The sequence below is a fragment of the Rhincodon typus genome, chromosome 20 (assembly GCF_021869965.1).
Source record: "Rhincodon typus isolate 14 chromosome 20, sRhiTyp1.1, whole genome shotgun sequence".
NCBI lineage: Eukaryota > Metazoa > Chordata > Chondrichthyes > Orectolobiformes > Rhincodontidae > Rhincodon > Rhincodon typus.
This window is the reverse complement of record NC_063351.1, coordinates 39,315,482-39,336,321: the sequence shown is the minus strand read 5'-3', so window position 1 is coordinate 39,336,321 and position 20,840 is coordinate 39,315,482. Positions and strand designations below refer to the sequence as shown.

The following is a 20,840-nucleotide window of genomic DNA, read 5'->3' as shown; positions in this document are numbered from 1 at the left end:
TTACCCCAGCCGACCTAGTCTCTCTGTAGAACATATTGTTTGGGGTTATTTTTGGGACCAAATGTGTAAGGGTGCAGCAAGGTGCTACTTTGTACCAAATACAAGATCAACCCTGGAGTCGGCTATCTGTCTGGCCCAGACACCAACTCTTTCATGTACAAGGTGCAGGGCTGGATGAACACAGCAGGCCAAGCATCATCATAGGAGCAGAGAGGCTGACGTTTCGGGCCTAGACCCTTCATCAGAAAAGGGGGAGGGGAAGGGGGTTCTGAAATAAATAGGGAGAGAGTGGTCCTGCAGTGCCACAACGATGCCACCCGAAGGTTGCAGGAACAGCAACTCATATTCCGCTTGGGAACCCTACAGCCCAATGGTATCAATGTGGATTTCACAAGTTTCAAAATCTCCCCTCCCCCTGCCGCATCCCAAAATCAGTCCAGCTCGTCCCTGCCTCCCTAACCTGTTCTTCCTCCCACCTATCCCCTCCTCCCACCTCAAGCCGCACCTCCATCTCCTACCGACCAACCTCATCCCGCCCCCTTGACCTGTCCGTCCTATCCCCTCCCTAACTCCCCACCTACACGCACCTTTACTGGCTCCATCCCCGCCTCTTCGACCTGTCTGTTTCCTCTTCTCTATCCATCTTCTATCCGCCTCCCACTCTCTCCCTGTTTATTTCAGAACCCCCTTCCCCTCCCCCTTTTCTGATGAAGGGTCTAGGCCCGAAACGTCAGCCTCTCTGCTCCTATGATGCTGCTTGGCCTGCTGTGTTCATCCAGCCCTGCACCTTGCTGTCGCCCAAAGGGATGCCGGGAATTGTAGTCTCCCGGTCAACTATACGCATGGGCAGTACCATATCATAGGGTTTACTGGGAGCTGTAGTCTACCTGCAACGATAGGACTACAACTCCCAGCTGGCAAGAGATTTGCGCAAGCGCAGTTGCGGAGATCCTGTCCATGGTTGCCTATGCGGAGGGGGAAGCGCGCAGAGCGATGTCGAGATCCGATGAGGAAGAGATGGATTTCGGTGGATTCTCTCGATTTGACAGTCGAAGTAGCTCAGCCGGAAACAGTGAGCTAGAGTCCTGGCAGGAGGAGGATGAATCATCTGAGGGAGAAGTGGCACAAGATGAGGTAAAGTGAGCTCAAAAGCGGATGTGAGAGGGAGCGCGGTCGGGCTGGGTCCCAGGAACCGAAGGAGCTGCAGAATCAAGCCCATGGACAGAATCAGCTGCCGGCTAGGGCCCGGCTCAGCGCCCGGCGTTTCCCGCACTTTCCCACCATGGCTCTGTTTTGGTAAGAGCGCGGAGTCTGCCGGGATGCAGGAGGAGTTAGTGCAGTGCGCACGCGCAGGCCACTATCATCCCAGCACGGGAACACTTTCAGTCATCAGGAGGGTGGGGCCATGGTGAAGGGGGCGGGGCATAGTACGGCCAGGAGGAGCAGTCTTTGCGTTGGTCTTGACAGGGCTCTTGAGTAATTAAAACAGCGCATGCTCCTTACACATTTTCTTCCTGGCCGCAAATCTCTGATTCATTTCAGTCGAAGTTTAGTATTTGGGATTTCTGTTTGCAAGACTACTATATTACCACAACACTGTTACGTAGTCTTCTGAGATTAATTACGCTACGGAAAAAGGCACTTTGCGCATCCTGTCCAAGGTGGTCATCGAATATCGATACTAGTCCCATTTTCTGGTATCTTGTGTATCTTGTATTCTATGGCGTTTCAAATGTTTATCTAAATAGTTGTAAAATGTCTTGTGTGTTTCTGCCTCTACCACCCTTTTAGAATAAGAACAAAGAACAGTGCAACACAGGAACGGGCCCTTCGGCTCTCCAAACCTGCTGCCACGTTTTACCTTTCCATACTAAAAGTATCTCCACTTACAGGATCGGTATCCCTCTATTCCCTTCCTATTCATGAATTCGTCTAGGTGCTTCTTGAATGCTGTAACTGTGTCTGCTTTCACCACCTCCTCTGGCAGTGTGTTCCAGGCACTCACCACCTTCTGTGTGAAACACTTGCCTTGCACAGCTCTTTTAAACTTGACCCCTCTACCCTGGGAAGAAGCCTCATACTTTCCACTCTATCCATGCCATTCACAATCTTATAAGCTTCTATCAGGTCGCCCCTCAACCTCCCATGTCCCAGTGAAATAAGAACTAAGTTCCTGATTAGTACCACAACTCTCTGGGTACAGCTTTCTTTCCTCAAATTCCTCCCTCAAAGGTTTTGCTCCCTCTCCTAAGATGTGGAGGTGCTGCTGTTGGACTGGGGTGGACAAAGTCAGAAGTCACACCACTCCAGATTATAGTCCAACAGGTTTATTCGAAATCACAAGATGCGAAATTTCGAATGTGACTATAACCTCTTACCATGTGACTTCTGACTACCTCTACTAATGGGGAATGTTTCTCTTCTACCCTGTCTAGACCCCTTAGAACTCTATACTTAATCAAATCTGTCCCAGCCTTCACTGCTTTATGGAAAATGACTCCAGCCTGTCAAGTCTGTCATCATAGCTCACTCTAGCTGAGGCAACAATTCTGGTGAATCTCTTCTGCACCTTGTCTACTGCAAGCACATCCTTCCTATAGTGTAGCATCCAGAATTGCATACAGTGACCTAAGGTTACACACAGTTCCATAATAACTTCCTAGCTCTTGTATTCAGTGTCTTGACTCATAAAGGCAAGTATCCCACATGCCTTTTTAAACACCTTATCCAGCTGTTAGTAGGAACTGCCGATGCTGGAGAATCTGACATAATGAGGTGTAAAGCTGGATGAACACAGCAGGCCGAGCAGGAAATTTTCTGAAGAAGGGTCTCGACCCGAAACGTCAGCTTTCCTGCTCCTCTGATGCTGCTTGGCCTGCTGTGTTCATCCAGCTCTACACCTTGTTATCTCACCTTATCCAGCTGTTCTGTTGACTGCAAGGATCTATAGTTGTACACACCAAAGTCTGTGTGATCCTCTGTACTTCCTAGGGTTCTTTCATTCAATATGTACTCCCTTGTCTTGTTAGTCCTGCCAACCTGACACTTTTCAGGATTAAATTCCATTTGCCATTGTTCAGCCATTCTTATTTTTAGATTTCTGATTTAAAATTCCCATTTATAATGGAAATTATGTGATGTTAGTATACGTCCTCTCTCCTTGAACAGTCCCTCAGCATCAATGATCATGTGCTTCCAACCTGCTTGGATTGACTTTCCCACCCATGGTGAGGTGATGCCTCTGTTGGTGAGAGGGTGTGGTTACATCATGACAGTTTACATATGAATTTCTGTCAACAATAATAATAATAGAGTTTCTCAGCAATGAGTTCCACAGAGTCACCACCCTCTGGCTGAAGAAATTCCTCCTCATCTCAATTCTAATGGGTTGCCCCTTCACCCTGAGGCTGCTGCCCCTCTGGGTACTAGTCTCTGCTACCATTGGAAATATCTTCCCCACATCCACTGTATCCAGGCTTCTCAGTATCCTATAAGTTTCAATCAGATCCCACCTCATCCTTCTAAACTATTGTGTCCTCAACCGTTCCTCATAGGACAAGCCCTTCAACCCCAGTATCATTCTTGTAAACTTCCTCTGGACCCCCTCCAATGTCAGCACATCTTTCCTTAGATACAGGAACCAAAATTGCTCACTATTCCAAATGCAGACTGACCAGAGCTTTATACAGCCTCAGCAGCACATCTCTGCTCTAGTTTTCTAACCCTCTAGAAATTAATGTCAATATTACATTTGCCTTCCTAACCTCCTACTGAACTGGCACATTAACTTTAAGAGAATCCTCAATTAGGACTCTTAAGTCCCTTTGTGCTTCAGATTTCCGAAGCCTTTCTCCATTTAGAAAAAAATATACGCCTCTATTCTTTCTACCAAAATGTGTAACCACATACTTTGCCTCTTGTATTCCATCTGCCACTTCTTTGACCGGTGAACTAGCATGTCCAAGTCCTTCTGCTGCCTCTCTGATTCATCAACAATACGTGACCCGTCACCTATGTTTGTGTTATCTGTAAGCTTGGCAACAATGCTCTCAGTTCCTTTATTCAGATCCATATTTAAGTCAAAGAATCATTTATGACACAGAACGAGACCATTTGGCCTGTCAGGTTCATGCTGGTTCATCCATTTACATTCTCATTCTCATCCATTCAATCCCATTCCCACACTTGATCCCTATGTGTTTATATCCTTGAAATCCCGATCAAGTTTTGATTTGAAATTGTTGATCATTTCAACTTGCAATATCCTCATGGGTAGCAGGTTCCTTGTCATTAACACTTGCTGTGTAAAAAGTTCCATTTTACATTCCTTCTGCATCTCTTGCCCAGAAACATAAGTCTGTATTCCCTAGTCATTCTATGATCAGCTAATGAGAATAGATTTTAGTGTTTATTTTATGCTTATCATATCCATACACTCCTTCCGGGGAGATCATCTCCAGCCTTTCTAACTTAACCTCAGAACTAAACCACACCATCAGCCCTGGAATCATCCTTCCTGAAGTGTCATACCCAGAAGTGGACGCAAGCTGGGTTCTGAGCAGAACTTTAACAAGATTCAACATGACACAAGGTGAAGATAGACAGATTTTTAGTCTCTCAGGGACTCCATGGGTTAGGAGAGAATGAACATATGTACATTTTAAAAATTAACAAGTCTCTGTAAAGCACCTCACACTACAATAAATGACTACATTGTGTAGCCTCACTGTGTCACTTCTAGTTTTCTGGTTCCTTTTCTTCTGATTAAACTGATGAGCTTAATAAGAATAAAAGTGATAAATTTCTAGATTTTAAAGACAGCGCTGGGAGGTGGAAGATCAATCATGATCTATTGAATGGCAGAGTGGACATTAAAGAATAGACTACTGTTGCTCCTATTTCCTATGTTAAGCAACAGATGTTCTGGACAGATGTGTTATAAGTCCAGATCCCTTTACCAGTGAAACGCACTGAAAGGATCTGATCTCTTTCCAGCAGAGTATTTGTCTAGCTGATGTGAATCCATATATTCTGTGTCCTGTCTGTGGAGGCTACTTTATTGATGCGACTACCATCACAGAATGTCTGCACACATGTAAGTACAATTACACAGACAAATGGCCCTTCCGTAGCAAGGCCACTTAACAATCACTGATTGCTTCACCTGTTAGTATGCTTCTAGTAATGTGCAAAATAAAACTACTTTGTTGGATTATATCAATGTTCAGATACATATTAAAACATTTCCATAGAGTGATTATATTGTGCAGTTACTAAAAGCAATGCAGCAATGAATTGCCAAGATACACCAAGATCACAGATAAAAACAGGAAGAGCCTTTTCGCCTCACAAGCCTATTCTACTATTCAGTTCGATCATAATTGGTCTGTACCTCAATCCATTTCCCCGCTGTTTCTCTATATCCCTTGACCTTTACCCAACAATCTATCTGTAACAACAAAATAAACAAAGAACTGCAGATGCTGGAAATCATAAACAAAAGCAGAAATTGCTGGGAAACCTCAGCGGTTCTGGCAGCTCTGTGGAGAGAAAGCAGAGTTTCAGGTCCAGTGTCCCTTCTTTGGAAACAATCAGTCTCAGTTCAAATGCTTCTACTGATCCTCGGCATCCACACCTTTTGGAGGAGCGAGTTCCAAATTTTCACTCCCCTTTGAGCAACGTACTTCCTGACTTCACTTCTGAATGATTCATCTCTAATCTATGATGATTCCCCTTTTATGGTAATAGTTTCTATTATTTCACTGTGGAATTTCATAATTTGGAAACTGCAATGGAAGTGCTCAACATTTCTGACTGTATCTATGTTGCTGGCTTGATTGACTATCAGAATCTTTTCAATGTATCCTGTTTCATTGTGAAATTTCTTCCTTCTGTTTCTGCAGTCTGTAAGAGCTGTATTGTGAAACATTTTGACTACAGCAACCGTTGTCCAAAATGCAACATTATTGTCCATCAGACACAACCGCTATATAACATAAGGTGAGCGGGGGAATGGCAGGGATCAGGAAAAGGAATAGAAACTTAACTTATGTAATCCAAACTAATCATGTAAACCTTTCAGCCTCAGTATTGATCTAGCGATTCTACCTGTGTAGCGAACAGTTTGATTTTCATTCTGCTCTGATCAAGGCTCTTGTTACATAAAGCATTCATTCCTCTCTTTTCTATTCCAGCTGCTTTAAATAAAGGCCAACATTTTATTTTCTTTTCAGATTAATTTTTACACTACGTACCAGCTTTTAGCAATTCACTACATAATCATTCAAATCCTCTAAAGATGCACATACCTCCTAGATTCTCACCAATAAGAAAGTAATGTAATTTATCTTTGAAATCCAAAGTAGATGAGCCCACTCTTTCTCACATTAAACAAACTGTTACAGTTTTACCCACTTAGTCCTTTTTGCTTAATGTGTGATTCTATTTATTTTCTTTAATTTCTTTAGACTGGACAGAAAACTACAAGATATCGTTTACAAGCTAGTGCCCAACTTAGAAAGCAGTAAGTGATGGTAATCACACTAAATAAGTTTTCAAGAACAGTAGCTTGTTATTTCCTGAAAGTCGGCAGAATGAATGTTACCAGCCACTTTACTGAGTTCACATGGATGCAACAGTTTCCCAGTTCAGCAAGTTTGCTGCATATGCAAAATGGAAATGTCCTGACTAAACAGTAAAGATGTTCACTAGTATCTAGTGTGGTTCATGGGTGCCTGACCAGAATAAAGAAATAGGAAAGCTCTGCATTGCTCCCACACACTGTCGCATCAGGCCTGGATGTAATTAACACTACGGTTTTAACCCTCACTGCCCCAGTCTGGGTTTATTAGACACAGAGGATCCTGATCTTTACTGCACCAGTCTAGGTGTAATGTACAAAGAAGACAATAAGGACATAAGAAAAATGAGCAGTTGGAGGCCGTTTGGCCCCTCAAACCTGCTTCACCTTTAATAAGATCATGGCTGATCTGATTGTGATTTTATTTCTCATTCTTGCTTGTCTGACCCCAATAAGCTTGCAGTCCCTTGTAGATAAAAACAATGTTGAATATATTCAATGACTGTGACTCCAGAGTTTTCTGGGGAAAAGTGTTCCAAATTTCAACTCTATGAAAGGAAAAAGTTCTCCTCACCACAGTCTTAAATTTGAGACCCCTTATTTTAAAACTGTGCCCTCTGGGCTCTGTATTCCACTCCAAGGGGAGCTATACGCTTAGCATCTACCCTGTCAGGTCCCCTCAGAATCTTATATGTTTCAGTAAGATGATCTCGCATTCTTCTAAATTTAGTTATGTGTCCCTGTTGGGTGTGATGGACATTGGGAGTTAACCCTGTATTTTCCAGTCAGAATTTTTAACCTATAATCCTCACTCCTATAATTTGTTTTTGGGTTGCTCACCTCACCAGTCACTAAGAGTTTAGTTGGTTAAAAGTCAAATGCTCTCATTCCTATATTTAGTCACTGAGTAATGTGAGCTTCTTTGTACTCAGGTGAAAAAAAGCGACTTCATGATTTCTACAGAGAAAGAGGACTTGAGGTTCCTAGACCAGGTGAGTTCTTAAGATTATGATTCAGGTGCAAAGTTCTTATTCTATAGCTTCTGGAGTGGACATTTTGTACTATGTTCTCTAAGGTTTTGGAGTAGATCTATACTATGTTCTGTCTGTTGAATCTGCTGAATTGGTTGCATTGTTCAGTGAAATGGCAACTCCAGAACTGAACACTAAATATGGAGTGTGACCTATTCGCTGACAGATACATATCTCATGCTGAAGTGATTCATTATTTCAGAGCTTGGATAACTTCCAACTCGTCCTATTTTTCTATCTTTCATCTGCATAGACACTGAGTACATCAGAAGAAAACTGAATTTTTCACTGGCTGTGTTTATGAGCGTTGCAGGCCGCGAATGTGAAAGGCAAGAGAGTGGCACCTGACAACATAGTAACATTCCATGACTGCGTTTGTGCTGCCTGACCTATAATTCAAACTGAGAACTCTCATCTGCCTTTGCTTTGCACTGAAATTTGTTATTGTTGTTTTCACAGGTCTTAATTAACCACATTAGCTGTTGCTGTGAGCAGGAGCAGTGTCTTACCTTGATTTCTGAAATGTTAACTGATTCATCTTTTTGTGAACAACAGTTCTCCAAACAGTAACAGCCCTCAATGGGATTATTATAGATTGGAATATGGGCAGTTTGAGGAGTTGAGCCAGCTCCGTTTTTGGAGGACACTTGGCACTGATTGAAAATTAAGAGGAATGCTGTGAACAGGGTTTCATTCCTCCAGAACAGGTGCAACTGCACAAATGCAGATGGATCCTGGTGGACATTTTTGCATTTTTAGAATCTGTACCGTATAGAGACAGGCCATTTGGCCCAGTATGTCCACACTGAGCTCTGGAGAGCATCCCCACCCAGACTCACCTCCCTTTTCCTGTAACCCTGCATTTCCCATGGTTAATCCACCTAACCTACACATTCTTGGACACAATGAGCAATTTAGCATGGCCAATCCACCTAACCTGCACATCTTTGGACTGTAGGAGGAAACCAGAGCACCCTGAGGAAACCCATGCAGACACAGGGCGAATGTGCAAACACCACACGGACAGTCGCCCAAGGCAGGAACTTAACCCAGGTCCCTGTCGCTGTGAGGCAACAGTGCTAACTATTTAGCCACCATGCCTCCCCCATTGGAAACAAATACTTTATTTTTGACTTTAAAATTCTGGGGCTGGGATGATGAGGGGTGTGGCCCCTGCATCCTGTCATGTAATAGAGCTTCTAGAGCCCTCAAAGACTGAGCTCCATTGGGACTGAATTTGTCTTCTCATCTAAATGGTGATGGCAATCAAATCTCTCCAGAATTTAGTGCCTGCATTTGATGTTTAGTAGTAACTGACATTTATAAATCTGCTGTGCTTCAAACCATGCCCAAGTAACAGTTCACAGGTCAACCCCATGCAGAATTATAGTTTATTGCTTTGTGATCACAGGTAAGATTTGGTGTTCAGCATGAAATTGAACACAACAGCATGTGTTTGCTTGGCAGTAGGGTACCATTGCCTCTGTGTTGTGTCACCATGTTGACTGTAATTAGTAAACAGAAACCCCCAATTGGTTTCTGAATGAAAGCGCCAGAATAGCCATTGTGTGGTGAAGGGATGAACCTGCCCTCTATGAATTTGGATGTGTAATGCAACATGGAGGAGGATTTCCGTACTTGAATAAAAAAAGTGGACAACCTTAAATTCCAGTTTATATTTCTTCTTCCAAGTCCATATTTGAATTCCATCCGTTCCTGCTCCTTCAGCTATATAATAGAAAAATACTATTTCATTTAATTGAGGTAATGGGACCTCACCCTGTAGTACACGTGTTTTGTGCCTCTCCTAAATTCTGTAACTGATGCTTTGGCAACATTTGGAGTAGGGACGGTGGACAGGGTTGACAGTGTTGACTGAGTCATGTCTTCTCTGTAACTCAGTGCATTTCACACATGGCTGCCAACAAATACAAGTGTCCTTAATCACGCTGACAACATTTCATCTGAGGCATAAGCATCCACTTGATTTGCCCATTCAATTCCGTTAGTTTCAGTGTGACTGTGCCTTGTTGGATCTGGAATGCCTTATCTAATAAGACCTAACCAGAAAGTCTATTGCATCAGCCTCTCTTCCTGCTTCTGCATTGGTACATTATTATTCCCCAAAGATCTGTCCTGCCCTCAACCTTAATGGTTCCCCATTGCAACATCATCTGAAAACAAATATGTATGCCAACAAGTCTCAATTCTACCCTTCCACCATCTGTTTCAACTATTTTGTCTCATTTGCTGTCCACCACATAATCCTTGCCTTTGTTACTACTAAACTTGACTAATCCTGTGTTCTCATGGCTGGTCTCTGCACCAGATCCTATTCACTCATCACCTCTTTGCTCACTGACATATGTTGACCCCAGTCTAGCAGTGTCTCAATTTTTTCATTCCCATCCAGGTTTTCAAATCTCTCAATTTCCTCACTTCTCCCTATCTCTGTAATCTCTTTCAGCTCCACAACCCTCTGGGATATCTGCGCTTCTCTAGTTCTAGGCAGCATCAGAGGAGCAGGAAAACTGACGTTTCGTGTCGGGACCCTTCTTCAGCTTGCCTACTCCTCTGATGCTGCCTGGCCTGCTGTGTTCATCCAGCTCCACGCCTTGTTATCTCAGACTCCAGCATCGGCAGTTCCTACTATCTCTTCTCTAGTTCTGGTCTCTTGAACAGTTTTAATTGTTCTGCCATTGACAGCCATCAGCTGCCTAGGCCCTAACCTCTTGAATTCCTCCCCTAAACCTCTCCAACTCTCTGGCCTCCTCTAAGGTGATCATTTAGAACTACCTCTTTGACCAAGCCTTTGGTCATCTGCTTAATATCTCCTAATGTAGCTCAGTATTAAATCTTGTTTGAAAATCCCTCCTTGAGCTATGGAAAGGCAGGTTGTTTCTGCATGTGAACTACCTTAACCATTGATGCTTTCTCATGTTCTGTGGCTGTACAGTTGTCCAGGTGCCCAACAATGGTAAAGTGAACCGTATCCGATCGCTGGATAAGAAGCTGGCGTTACCCATGGTTCCCCTGGACTGTCCGTCATCACCTCATCTTGAGATTTCATTGGTGCTCGAATTTATCGGGTAAGTAACATAGCTTTGACTTGCAGACAGTAACCAGAGCTCCAAGTGACTCATGTGAAAATCCTTGTGACATTTGAAACCAAATATATAATTCAGGTCATTCAGTTCAGTGGCTAAAGTGTGGGTACAGAAAGACAGCTGTACTGTCAGAGGATTACTACTGTTGATGGATGCAATGCTGATGGTATACTGTGCTGATAGGATGACTGTCTTTCAATTAAGCTGCTAACTTAGGTCTTGTCTAGCTTCTCAGGTGAACATAACTGAGCTGTGATACTAGATATATTTGAAGGATAGGATTATGCAGTATCTTTGCCAAAATTTATCTCTCTTCCAGTAGGAGCAATATAAATGTTCCTGTCATTATCATATGCTGTTTCTGGACATTTTTGCGTTCAAATTGACTGGCACCTTTCCAACGGTTACTGCATTATGAAATGCATTATCATTGACTGTTAAGTGCTTTGGAATATCCTGAAATCATGAAAAGTGTTTTAGAAACTTGTGTTTTGTTTTCTTTTGTGGGATGTGGGCATTGATTGCATGGCTAGCTTCTCTGTCCTTGAACTGAGTGCTTGTTAGGCCATTTTGGTGGGCATTTAAGAGTCAACCACAGTATCTAGGTCTGAAGTCACGTATTGGCAGACTGGGTGAGGGACTTCTTTCATGAAAGGACTTCAGTGAACCAAGTAGTTTTTTATGACAATTGAATACAGTCTCCTAGTCACCATTATTGATACTAGCTGTGAATCTTTTATTACAGAGTCTAGGTTCGGGATTTGGGTGTGGAATTGAACATCACGTAAACTTGGGGGTGAGTCGGCTTCTCTCATGTGATGGGACTGTTCTCAGCTCAATATACTCAATGTATATTGAGTTGCTGGTGAATCTTATGGCAGGGGTGGCCAAGAAGTCTTCTCAGGTTTTGGTATCTTCTGGGGTAAAAGTCTTCACACCACACATAAAGGGCACCCAACCAGCCATAGGCACATACAGCTTAGACCTTTCAGTCCAAGTAATCCATGCCGACCGTGTTCCCAAATTAAACTAGTCCCAACTGCCGGTATTTGGCCCATATTCCTCCAGACCTTTCCTATTCATCAACTTATCCAAATGTCTTTTAAACGTTGTTACTGTACCTGCATCCACCACTTTCTCTGGCGGTTCATTCCACACATGAACTACTCCCTGTGTAAAAAAGTTGCCCTTCATGTCTTTTTTAAAACTGTCTCTGCTCACCTTAAAAACATATCCCTTAGTTTTGAACTCTCCCACCCTAACGAAAAGATCTTTGTAATTCTCCTTACCTATGCCCATTATGATTTTATAAACATCTGTAAGGTCACCCCTCAATGTTTATGCTCCAGTGAGAAAAAGTCCCAGCCTTTCTAGCCTACATTTTATAACTCAAACTCTCCATTTCTGGAAACATCCTGGTAAATCTTTCCTGAACCCTCTCCAATTTAATAATGTCCTTTCTATAGTAGGGTGACCAGAACTGCACACAGTACTCCAGAAGAGGCCTCACCAACATCCTGTACAACCTCCCTCCAAGCCAGGGGCATCACTGATTTTCTAAATTTTGCATTCTACGTTCTAAATTCATTCCACTGTTTCCCTGTCAGTCGGTCTCTCTTCTTGGGTCAGCTGCCTTCCTTGGTCTGACTTCTAGGCCTGTGCCAATTCCACTTCTGCCTTCCTCCTTCGGCATTTTCCATGCCCCATGCAATTTGGACTACTGCCGCTTGACAACATAAAATGGCATTGACAATGTACTGTGAAGAGGGTGATGGTGACATCATGTTAATCTCACTCAATTTTTAATGCAGAGCCCCAAGCTAATGCTTTGTGGACATTGGTTCAAATATCATTGTGGCAATTAGAGAAATTTGAGTTCATTTAACCACATCAGTCATGGTGACAATGACAACTATCATTGATTGTCATAAAAAACCCATCTGGGTCACTAAAGTCCTTTAGGGAAGGAAATTTGCCATCCTTACCTGGTGTGGCCTCGACATCCACAACAATGTTGTTGATTCTCAATTGCCTTTTGAAATGGCCCAGCAAACCAATTAGTTTAAGTGCTTTTAAGAATGGGCAAAAAATTCTGGCCTTGCCAGTGACACCTAAATCCCGTGAAAGAATAAAAGAAAGCAGTGGCTACTCACTCCCAAGTCCAATAAGTCACCTGCAGTGTGTCTCTTCAATGCAGTTGGATGTCAGAAGGCACATTTTGCTCACTTGCATTCAAGTTAAGAGGGCAATGTCTCTTTTGTTGTTTGCCCCATGATTGAATTTTCCAGGGGATTTCAGGGGTACTTTCACTTGCTTCTGTCTTGGGCTTAGAGCATCATATGACTCTGTGAAGTAAAACTCTCAATACAGCCTTCTTTAGCATCTCCAGTAATTACTACCTAGAAACAAGGCAGGGCATTCAAAAAAATAGATATATGAAACCCAGAATATTCCTGTTTAATTTGTAGTAACGGACAACACTACATTTGGATTTATTTTCAAATTGATATTAGGGAGAGTTTATTTTATCCTGGGGCAAGGAACATTGGCAAGAGCTAGTAATCTAGGTTGTGTGCAAAGCATTTTGGTGCTACATTGTGATAATGCAACAATCTGGAAGGATAATGTGTACCAGGTTAAAATGGCCTTTCCTACATTCTGACATTGTCTAAACATTTGATTTTAGACTTCCTATACTTCCTGTAAAATTATATGTTAACGTCAGAATTTTACATTACAATGAGAATTTGCACAGCAATATTGTAGATACTTTGAAATCAACCTGTCAGATTTGTTATACGCCTATGAAGCACATGGGATTTGAACGCAGGTCTCCTGGCTCAAAGATAGAGTCTCTATCATTACACCATAAGAGGCCCTTAACAGCAGTATTGTACATTATAAATTTTTATTTGGCTCAATTGTTTGTCCTTTGGATGATTTTCGGAGCAGTTTTGGAGTTAGTTCAGGAGGAAGTGGAGACTAATCAGGGCTCATGTTTGTTTTAATTTTACCAGACTCCCTGATGCCTCAGCTTGTTCTTCTCAGAATATTTAGTGTTCTTGATGAAGCCATATTGAGTGGCCCTGTTCATGTCACACTGTTTGCTTCAAGACAAATAAATATCAGAAATTAGAAGCACGTTAAACCTTCCATAAAATCATCAGTTTTTTTTTAGTCATTATGGCTTATGATCATGGTTCTTTCATCTGGATATGCTAACTTATCCTGTCTAGATTATCTTGACACTTTATTGTTGTATGATTTTGGGATGCTATTATACTTGGTGCCCACTTGGTGGCTGCAGAGACCACAGGCTTTGAGAGTCAGATATTTTCCTGGGACCAGGAATGTGTTTGAACCCTTTGGTTGATGTTAGTTAAAGAATCACTATATGAATATTTATGCATGGTCAGCCTTTCCATAGCAGATTCGTATCAGGATCGTGGTGCAAGTCATAGCCTTGTATGAATGTCCTGACCTTATGTTAGAAGGATGAAGGGGGACCTAATTGAAACTTACAAAATACTGAATGGCCTGGACAAAGTGGATGTTGGGAAGATGCTTCCATTGGTAGGAGAGTCTAGGACCCAAGGGCACAGCCTTAGAGTAGAGGGAAGACCTTTTAGAACGGAGATAAGGAGAAACTTCTTCAGCCAGAGAATGGTGGATCTATGGAATTCACTGCCACAGAAGGCTGTGGAGGCCAGGTCATTGAGTACATTTAAGACTGAGATAGATAGGTTCTTGATTATCAAGGGGATCAAGGGTTATGGGGAGAAAGCGGAAGAATATGGTTGAGGAACTTATCAGCCATGATTGAATGGCGGAGCAGACTCGATGGGCCAAATGCCCTAATTTCTGCTCCTATGTCTTATGGTCTTATAGTCAATACAGATGTTAGTTACACACTGAGTAGCCACAGTACTAGCTGAACTCTAGAATGATGCAAAAATACGCTACTGTCTGTGTTGGAGTAATCCCCTATTCTCACCATCGACTTCTCAAATTGCATCTGACTTGAGACTGGATTATTGGATGCAACAATTGTACCCAGGTTTGGGGGTGAGGGTTTAGTTATACCTGGGTTTGGGAGGGGGGTCGGGGGGAGGGTAGTGGGTGTTGTTTGGGGGTAGTGGTGAGGGTTTAGTTACTGGGTTTGGCAGTGAACGTGTGAGAGTTGTTTGTGTCTACAACTCATTTTGACCAGCAGTAGGTATAGGTTTGAGTGTTTGTCTGTTGATGCTTTGCCTTGCTGTGATGCTTTCAGATTTAGCAAGAAACGGATCATCTTTAGTCAGGTTGAATATTTCCATTCTTGATATAGACATGTCTGCACTATTTGTTGGCCAGCTTCTCAGTGCCTGCGGCGCACATGTGTTCTGTTCCATTGCACTGTCTACACAGATCAATCAGTTTGCTTAATGGTACATGAAGTGAATACAGCAGTCAACTCCAAGGATATTCCACAGGAAGGTATCTGAGACTAAGATTAATGGAATGTTGTATTCAGACTCCAATGAGACTATGCAGGGTAAGAGGAGAAGAAAAGAGAGCATCAAAGTTCACGTGTCCTTGTTCTCAGGATGTGCACGATGCTAACAAGCTCAACATTTTATTGTCTGTCCCTAATTGTCATTGAGATGGAGGTGCTGCAGTCCATCTGATGTTGGTAAATTTATAGTGCTATTAGGGAGAGAGTTCCAGGAGTTTAGTCTGATGGCATAGAGATGCAGGATTTAAGAGCAGGAGTAAGCTCTTCAGCTCTCTCAGTCTGCTCAAACATTCCGCAAGATTGTGGTTGATCTGATTGTAGCCTCAACTTTACTTTTTTTTTTAAAATTCAGTTGTGAGATGTGGGAGCAGTTGGCTGGCCAGCATTTATTGCTCATCTCTAGTTGCCCTTGAGAAGGAGGTGGTGAGCTAGCTTCTTGAACAGCTGCCGTCCACGTGCTGTAGGTAGACCCACAATGCAGAATTTTGACCAAGTGACATTGTTGTGGGCCAGAACAGACCACTGTGCCCCAAATATAGTAAGGAGATAGCTTAGACCCTAACCTTTGTATTTATTTAAAGGCAAGTGTAAGGTGCTGTGTTCCAGACGTGATTCAATTGGTCAACAACTAGGCTTTAAGCAAAACACACTATTCTTACAACAGTTATATTATCTTGTTAACTTTTTCTATAGAGTTAAGGTTGTGCCAATTATTTTTTTTCTGTATTTTAACTGTGTTTTAGCCACTAGTCATCAACTGTTCCAAAATAGGCAACACCCCACAAGCACACCCCTTAGCAAGGTAATTTAGCCAAGCAGTTTTATTCTCACGTGCTGTCTTCTAACTCTAGCAGCAGAGAGAGAGCTTTAGCTGTTAGTGCTAGGAGCCAACTAGCAAAAACCTTCTCAATAATTGAAAGCAAAATTAAAAACTTTCCTTGATCTGTGGGAGCCCTAAACCTGCCCATCTATGCTTCTTTTGTTTAAAAAAGAACACTGAGGGCTAACTCCAAGCTGTTTACCAATTGTCTGTCTGAAGCAGACAACCCCACACCACTGCGGCAAGAGAAACAGGACAGACAGAACACATGTCTCTTAAAAGGCACAGTACCGTCACAATACTGAAGGAATTGATATAATTCCAAGTCAGGACAGTGAGTGGCTTGGAGGGGAAATTGCAGGTGATGGTGTTCCCAAGTATCTGCAGCCCTTGTCTTTCTAGTTGGAAGTGGTCGTGGATTTGGAAGGTGCTGTATAAGGCTCTTTGGTGAATTTCTACAGTTTGTCTTGTATATGATACACACTGCTGCTACTGAGTGTTAGTGGTGGAATGACTGAGTGTTTGTGGATGTGATGTCAATCAAACGAGTTATTCTGTCCTGGATGGTGTCAAGCTTATTGAATGTTGTTGGAGCTGTACTCAACCAAGCAAGTGGGGAGAATTTCATCACACTTCTGACTTGTGCCTTGTAGATAGTGGACAGGCTTGGGGACAGAGGTGGTGAGTTACTCACTGCAGTATTCCTAGCTTCTGACCTGTTCTTGTAGCTCGTGAATAAATATGGTGAGTGCAGTTGTGCTTCTGTTCAATGGTAGCCCCTAGGACGTTGGTAGTGGAGAATTCAGTGACGGTAATGCCATTGAATATCAAGGAGCAGTGGTTAGATTGTCAGGCATTTGTGTGGCACAAATGTTACTTGCCATTTTTCAGCCTGAGCCTGGATATTGTCCAGGCCTTGTTGCATTTGAACATGGACTGTTTCAGTACCTGAGGAATTGCAAATGGTGCTGAACATTGTGCACTTTTCTTTCTGCACCCCAGGACCCATGACTCCCTTGTCTACCTAACTTATTCTTGAATAAATTAAATGACCTAGCTCCATTGTGTTTTGGGGATGAGAATTCCACAAATGTATCACCTCTGGGAGAAAGCAAATATCACCTCCATTTTAAATGAGAGACCTCTTATTCTTGAACTTTGTCCCTTAGTTCTAGTCACCCCTACACAAGGAAACATCTTCTTGGTATCTATCCTATCAAGTCTCCTCAGGATCCTATATTTTTCAATAAGACCACCTTTTGTTCTTTTAAGTTGCAATGGCATCAGCCGAACCCTTTCAGTCTTTCTTTATAATATTTTCATCCCAGGAGTAAGCAGAGACAGTCATTAAAGGAACAGCGATTATAAATACAAGCCAGAATAGATTTATAGAGCATAAAGTGCAGAATTAGGCCATTCAGCCCATCAAGACTACTCTGCCATTCGATCATGGCCGATTATGTTTCTCAACCTCATTCTCCTGTCTTCTCCTACTAACCACTGATCCCCTTACTAATCAAGAACTATCTATCTCTGTCTTAAAGAATCTCAATGACTTGAACTCTTCAGCCTTCTGTGACAAGGATTTCCACAGTCACCACCCTCTGACTGAAGAAATTCTTCCTCATCTCCGTAATAAAGGGCCGTCCCTTCACTCTGAGACAGTGCCCTTGGATCCTGGGATCATTCTTGTGAACCTCCTGTGGACTGTCTCCAAAGCCAGCATATACTTCCTTAGATATGGGGCCAAAACTGCGCACAGTATTCCAAATATAGTCTGACCAGAGACTTATTCAGCCTCAGCAGTATATCTGTTCTTTCATTCCAGCCCTCTTGAAATAAATGCTAATATTACACTTGCTTTCCTAACTGCCTACTAAATCTGCATGTTAACCTTAAGACAATCCGGAACCAGGAATGCTAAGTCCCTCTGTACTTCAGACTTCTGAAACCTTTCTCCATTTAGAAAATAGTCTATGCTTCTATTCTTCCTATCAAATTGCATAAACTCACACTTTCCCACATTGTACTCCATCTGCCACTTTTTTGCCCACTGTCCTAGCCTGTCCAAAACTTTCTGCAGCCTCCCTGCTTCCTCAACACTACCAGTCCCTCCATCTATGTTTATGCCATCTGCAAACCTAACAACATTGCCTCCAGTTCCTTCTTGCAGATTGTTAATGTATAACAGTAGTTGTGGTCCCACTGAGCCTGTGGAATTCCACTACTCACTAGCCTTTTGCCAGTCAGCCAGTACCAATATCTTGCCCCTAACACTGTTATCTTATTTAGCAGCCTCTTGTGTAGCACATTGTCAAAAGCCTTCTGAAAATCCAAATAGATCACCTCCATTTGCTCTCCTTTGTCTAATTTGCTCATTACCTCTTCAAAGAATTCTAACAAATTTGTCAGCATCACCTCCCCTTGATTAAGCCGTGCTGCCTCAGCTGTATTTTACCATGCACTTCCAACTACTCTGCAATCTTATCTTTAATAGTGGACGCTTAAAATCTTACCACTGATTGAAAGGTCAAGCCAACTGGCTTGTAATTTCTCATCTTTTGCCTCCCTCCTTTCTTAAACATGGGTGTTAAACTAGCCATTTCCAGTCCTGTGGGAACTTCCCTGACTGCAGTGATTCCTGAAAGATCATTGCCTTTGCCTCAGCAGTCTCTAAAGCTATTTTCTTCAGAATGTTGAGGTGTAGTCCATCCTAGTCTTGGTGGTTTATCCACCTTCAGACCTTTTAGCTTCCCTAGAACCTTCTCTTCAGTCATTGCCACTATACTCAGCTCTTTCCTCTGTCTCTCTTGAAGTTCTGGTATGCTGCTGGTGTCTTCCACCGTGAAGACTGATGCAAAGTACCTATTCAGTTCCTCGCCATTTCTTTGTTCTCATTACTACTTCTCCAGGCTCATTCTTCAGGGTCCAATGTCCACTCTTACCTCTCTCTTACCTTTTATATATCTATTTAAAGGGAAACATGCAGGTGGTAGTGTTGCCATGTATCTGTTGGCCTCATTCTTCTTGGTGGTAGAGGTCATGAGTTTGGAAGGTGCTTTTGAAGGAACCTTCCGGAGTTGTAGCATTGCATCTTAAAGATGGTGCATTTTGCTGCCACTATGTGTAGTTGGTGGAAGGAGTGAATGTTTAATTTAGTGTCTTTCTTCTGCATGGTGGGGAACTTCTTGAGTATTTTTGGAGCTGCACTCATTCAGGTCAGTGAGAGTATTCCATCACATTCTAACTTGTGTCTTCAAGATGTTGGAAAGCCTTTAGGGAATCGGGGTAAATCATTTTCCATGAAATACTAGCCTCTGACCTGCTGTTGTAGCCTGCAAAACATCAGAAAAACTCCACTTTTGCCCTTATGTCCCTGTTTCTAAAGTGAGAGGTCTTACTTAGTACAGTTTTCTAGATGGCAAAAGTAGTTCAGAATTATCCAAATAATGTAGGCTCAATTCCCACTCCATTTTGAAGTAGTTTTGGGGCCTACTTCTTAGTCCTGCTCCTGAGACTGGTCGGCAGTGGCAATAAAAGCTATAGTGGAGATGGAATTGATGTTCTTAGATGCAAAGTATTCAAGAAAGATAGGGAAGGAAGCAAATAGAGAAGGGGGTAACAGTTTTGATTCAGGAATTTTTACTGTGTTAGGAAGAGAGAATGTCCTTGAGAGTTTAAAGACGGTTTGGTCTGAGTTAAATAAAAAAAAGGAGCTTTTGTAAAGCTAAGATAAAATAAGTACAGTGGATATTGTTTATATGGGCTGATATATTGCTGTGGGATGATTGAGAAGAGATAACATAAGCTAAACAAGCAGCACAGTGGCTCAGTGGTTAGCACTGCTGCCTCACAGCGCCAGGGACTTGGGTCCTCCAGGTGCTCCGGTTTCCTCCCACAATCCAAAGATGTGTAGGTTATGTGGATTGGCCATGCTAAATTGCCCATATTGTCCAGGAATGAGTAGATTAAGGGAATTAGCCCTGTGAGATGCAGAGTTGTGGGGATAGGGTCAAGGGGTGGTTCTGGATGGGGTGCTTTTCAGAGCGTCGGTGTGGACTTGATGGGCCGACTGGTCTGCTTCCACACTGTAGGGATTCTATGATTGTAAGTTTTACAGTTTCAAAAGGAATGCAAAAGACACATGGAACTTTTTTTTTTCCTTTATTCATTAATGGAGTAATGAGGGCGTTGCTGGTTAGGCAGCATTTATTGCCTATCCCTAGTCAACCACATTGTTGTGGGGTCCAGAGTCACATGTAGGCCAGACCAGGTAAGGATGGCAGTTTCCTTCCCTAAAGGACATTAGTGAACCAGATGGGTTTTTCCGACAATTGACAATGAATTCATGGTCACCGTTAGATTCTTAATTCCAGATACTATATTGAATTCAAATTCCACCATCTGCCGTGGTAGGATTCAAACCCGTGTCCCCAGAATGTTATCTAGGCTTCTGGATTAACAGTCCAGCGATAATACCACTACACCATTGCCTCCCCATGCATTATTTTTGCATTAGTGTTTGAAGGTTGTAGGACTGTTTAAAAATAGGGAGGTGGATGACTTTAGTCGCTAACAGTCCCCATTAACAACTATTCGCCCTCCCAGCCTGATCGTTAGCAACTCCTTTGTCTGTCCAACTGCCTTTCTCTCTCTTTGGGCTCTACCCTATCGTTTACTCTCTACCCCACCCACCTCCCTATTTTCTGCATATAAACTGACGTTTTCCCAGCCACCATCAGTTCTGAGGAAGGGTCACCGGACCCGAAACGTTAACTCTGTTTTCTCCTTCATAGATGCTGCCAGA

The 20,840-nt window shown here is 42.6% G+C and overlaps 1 protein-coding gene across 3 annotated transcripts in view; it reads left to right on the top strand.

The window, feature by feature from the left end:
- Positions 1-864: 864 nt before the first annotated feature.
- Positions 865-20,840, top strand: part of pcgf6 (polycomb group ring finger 6) — a 57,037-nt gene continuing 37,061 nt past the window's right edge. The window contains exons 1-6 of one of the 3 annotated variants that reach the window (XR_007264291.1): positions 865-1,134; positions 4,996-5,095; positions 5,904-6,000; positions 6,468-6,523; positions 7,513-7,572; positions 10,568-10,700. Coding sequence is in view for 2 of the 3 variants with exons in the window: in XM_020534196.2 (XP_020389785.1) it covers positions 958-1,134; positions 4,996-5,095; positions 5,904-6,000; positions 6,468-6,523; positions 7,513-7,572; positions 10,568-10,700 (623 nt within the window). In the remaining variant the exon portion in view is untranslated. The remainder of the gene's footprint in view (positions 1,135-4,995; positions 5,096-5,903; positions 6,001-6,467; positions 6,524-7,512; positions 7,573-10,567; positions 10,701-20,840) is intronic. The other 2 variants (XM_048609021.1, XM_020534196.2) reach the window with 2 other exon arrangements.